Here is a 4,734-nt window from a genome sequence, read left to right on the forward strand (position 1 = left end):
GGTATGTCTGACGCTTTTAATGACTTCTTTTCCAACATTGGAAATGAATTAGCAAACAAAATACCAAATGTAAACAATTCTGACTTTAAACAATATATGAAAGAGAGTCAATCCCAATCCATATTTTTCAATCCTACGAATGAAGAAGAGGTCATTGAAATAGTTAGTCAAATCAAAAATTCAAATTTAGAAGGTGTTGATAACTTAAATAATCGCATTCTAAAACATATTATTTCTGCTGTGGCATCTCCTCTTGTACATATCCTTAACCTCTCTCTTGAGACAGGCATGGTCCCTGATAGTATTAAAGTAGCTAGATTAGTTCCAATTTTTAAATCTGGCAATAAAAGTGACGTCAGCAATTATAGGCCGATCTCTATTCTGCCTACCGCTTCAAAAATTCTTGAAAAAATTGTTCAAATTAGAGTAAATAATTATATCACAAAGTGTAACATCCTTAATAATGCACAATATGGTTTCAGAAAAAAACAGTTCTACTTTTATGGCCGTTATAGATCTGGTTGAACGAATAACCGATGCGCTTGATAAGAAAAAAAAAACCCATCGGAATATTTATTGATTTGTCTAAAGCGTTTGATATCAACCATGATATACTTCTTAAAAAAATGGAACACTATGGCATAAGAGGCACAGCCCTTAAATGGTTTAGAAACTATATTAGTGGAAGGAAACGATTTAAGTCTATTGATAACACAAGTTCGTGTTTGATGGAAATAAATTGCGGTGTACCACAGGGTTCAATTCTGAGGCCTCTACTTTTTATTTTGTACATTAATGATGTATTTAATTGCTCAAACTCGTTATCTTTTGTTTTATTTGCTGACGACACAAACATATCTGCATCTCACGAAAACTTGGATACGCTCATAGAACTTGTTAATGGTGAACTAAAAAATGTTTCGGATTGGTTCATGTGCAATAAACTATCGAGCAACGTTAAAAAAACTAATCAGCGAAATCCAAGTAATTTAGGGAATGTAAATATTTATGTCAACAATAACAGAATAGATAGATTTAAATCGACTAAATTCCTTGGAGTGCCTATTGATGAATTTCTCACATATAAGAACCACATCAATGTTACAGCTATGAAATGAAATAACATATCTCGATATGTAGGCATACTATATAAAGTAAGACATTTTTTACCAAGCCTATGCTCTCTGGACAATATACAAATCACTCATTGAACCAGTATTAAATTATTGCAACATAATATGGTGTAGCACATTTCCAAGTTATCTAGATAAGTTATTTAAACTCCAGAAAAGGGCATTACGAGCTATAACATGGTCAAAGTTTAATGATTCAATGACTCAATGTTTCTATAAAATTAAACTTCCTAAAATTGCTGATATCAATAAGTACCAAATTGGGCTTTTCATGTATAATGTAACTACTAATCAGGACGTGCGTTTTTCACCGCTCTTTATTAAAAATGGTTCTTACCATAATTATAATACAAGATCTAAAGACAAAATGAGACTCAGAAAACCTAATCGTACTTCTACTAGTTTTACTGTGTCATGTGTGGGACCCAAATTGTGGAATGACTTGAATTACGAACTGCAAAGTACCAAATCAATATATATATTTAAATCATTGTTTAAAGAACATTTATTATCATTTTACAAATAATTTTTAAAATAATACTTGTTGCAGGATTTAGCTTTTTTATTATTTATGTTTTAGTTTTTTCGGCTAGTTAGGGACGCAGGGGGACACAACTAATCAAGCTCTTTTGAGTTTTTATGTGTTTCCTTTTCATCTTTTTTATGTTCTCATATATTGTTGTTGTATATGTTCATGATTGAGGATGAATAAAGAATATTTGAATTTGAATTTGAATTTTCTAAACCCTCCCTGTTCTTGATGTAATATTTCATTTTCTTCTGTTCATTTGCTTAATCTATTGCTTATAATGTATAAAAACACCTTGCCTAAAGTGGATATTAATGATACGCCTCTATAATTTGCTGGTTGATCTCTTTTACCCTTTTTAAATATAGGAATACTATTGCTTGTTGCCCATTGTTGAGGAACATTTCCAGAGGTAAAAATACTATTACAAATTTTCGTAATTGCGCTAATAGCAGCATTTGGCATACAAGTAAAAAATGCAATTGGGAATCCATCAATACCTGGAGCTTTACCCCTTTTCTGTGCTTTAATTGCATAAATTAACTCTTCCCGGCTGATTTCTTCATTGTAACAATCGTTATGTTCGCAATTTTTATCGTTATCGTCTTCTATATTGATTTCTTGTATATTATTTGTTTGATTTTGGAACATTGTTTTGAAGTAATCATGCCATTTTTTAAGTGTAATGTTTGTCACGTTTTGTTGTCGTTTGGTTTTAAGGTTTTTCCAAAATGTTGTACTGTTATGTTCCTTTATTAACCTGATTAATTTTTGTTGTGATGAATTTTTATGTTTATTTTTTTAAATTTTATTATTTTTTTATAACTCCTTTTCTTTAAAAGATATTCCTTTAATAGTTTTATATTTTTTATATTTATTAAGAATGCTACGAATAATATTTTTTTTTTTATGCATTGACGATCAAAACATGTATTCTTTGGCAATTTTGTGCATTTTTTTTTTGTATTTGTGTTTGTTTTTTTGTATTTATGTAAACATATTCTAAAGTTCTATAAAGGTTAATTAGGGCTTCATCAATATCACTTTTTTCAACATTTTCATTAATATCATCAAGAAATTTGAAAATGTGTTCATCATTCCATTTGTCCTTGGCTTTATTCATCCTTGCTTCGGACCATTGAAATGTTTCATGTGTTTTCCAGATTTCTTTTTTTAAATCGTTCGTAATTTCTTTTTTTGTTTTGTTCAGTCTCTAATAAAATTTCAAAATGTAAGGGCATATGGTCGGATTCTATCCTAATTTCCACTTTTGGTCTATTCTAATAATCAGTACAAAAACGATACGATTTATCTGGCTTCGGAACTAATATACATGGAGAACTCCAAGCACTCCAACTATGCTCGATTATATCATTTTTAATCATGTAAAGAATCACATTTTGTAATATCTTCATCTTGAACGGATTTGCTCTATATGGATTTTGTTTTATTGGTGAACAATCAGCTGTCTTAACGTCATGCTCCACTAAGTTCATTCGACCTGAAACATCCGAAAACAACTTCAGATTTCCAAATATCAAACTAACAATTTCAACCTTACGATCACAAGATAAATGACCAACTTTTTCTTCAATGTTTGCAAGGACATCTGAATTACTGAACTTAACACATGTATCAGGATCCACAAACTCTTCAGAATTCTCTTCAACAACACACGTAACTGGTGTTGACGTACAGGTATCACTATTATTTCTCGCTGTGTATGGTTTCAACATGCATTTATATGACACAGTCGCTTCTTTTTACGCCTACCTGGAGTATCTAACACATAGTCAACTTCTCCTACTCTTTCTAATACTTTGTAAGGACCAGCAAATCTTGCAGATAATGGTTAACTGGGAAGAGGCAACATAACTAACACTTCATCACCTGAATTAAAGCTTCTCTTTTCTGATTTCCTATCAAACAATCTCTTCATTTTAGCCTGAGCCTTCACGAAATTCTTTCTAGCCATCTCACGAGCACGATTTAATCGATCACGAAATTCAGACACATAATCTAGTATCGATACAGACTCTTCTGCATTCCCTAACAGCCTTTCTTTTACTATTTTAAGAGGGCCTCGGACCCAATGACCATACACCAACTCAAATGGGCTAAACCCTAAGGACTCTTGCACTGTTTCACGAACAGCGAATAACAATAAGGGAACTCCCTCATCCCATTCCTTTTCACATTGAAAACAATAGGTTTTAAGCATATTCTTAAGTGCTTGATGAAATCTCTCAAGTGCCCCTTGAGACTGTGGATGGTAAGCACTTGAACTTATATGGGCAACACCTAACTGCTCTAACTAACTTGTTTAAATATCTTTGACATGATGTTTGATCCTTGATCGGACTGAACAGCTTTAGGCAATCTTACCCATGTAAAGAATTTTACCAATGCTTTAACAACATTCTTAGCTGTAATACGCCTAAGAGGAATCGCTTCTGGAAACCTACTTGATGCATACATTATTGTTAATAGATACTCATTTCCATTTTTAGTACGTTGTAATGGTCCCACACAATCAACAATAACCCTTGAAAATGGTTCACCGAATGCAGGAATAGGCTTAAGTGGAACATTTTGATTAGGCTTCCCCACTACCTGACACGCATGACAGGAATTACAATAGTTAGACACATCGTTTCTAAGACCAGGCCAAAAGAAATGCCTGAGAATATTGTCTACCGTTTTATTGACACCTAAATGACCTGAAAGAGGATGGATCATCATGCGCAATACCAATAATATCCTGACGGTATCCACTAGGAATAACTATCTGGTGAATCTCATTCCACCCCATACTGGAAGACTCGGAACGACACCGACAACAAAATCTCCGCTAACAATATCTGCCAAAGCAGAAAATACCTCTTGGGCTTTACCCACAAGAGCAGTTTGTAACAACACAGTCCAGTGTCTAGCAGGCCACTTTAATATATTAGCAATTTTCTCAAAAGCTAAAAAATATGTCTCTACCTCGTCCTCATTAAACTTGGGAACCCATTTAATATTCTGAGTAATCTCTGAATCATTAGGTGTAGAAACCCGTGTGGTGTGACC

At 32.9% G+C, this 4,734-nt stretch overlaps 1 protein-coding gene across 1 annotated transcript; it reads right to left on the minus strand.

The window, feature by feature from the left end:
* Positions 1–2,942: 2,942 nt before the first annotated feature.
* On the minus strand, positions 2,943–3,398 carry LOC140058209 (uncharacterized). The gene has a single exon (XM_072103773.1). It carries the CDS (start codon positions 3,396–3,398, stop codon positions 2,943–2,945), a length of 456 nt encoding a protein of 151 aa, XP_071959874.1.
* Between the last annotated feature and the right edge of the window lie 1,336 nt (positions 3,399–4,734).

Source organism: Antedon mediterranea, chromosome 9, assembly GCF_964355755.1.
Source record: "Antedon mediterranea chromosome 9, ecAntMedi1.1, whole genome shotgun sequence".
In the NCBI taxonomy this organism is placed as follows: Eukaryota; Metazoa; Echinodermata; class Crinoidea; order Comatulida; family Antedonidae; genus Antedon; species Antedon mediterranea.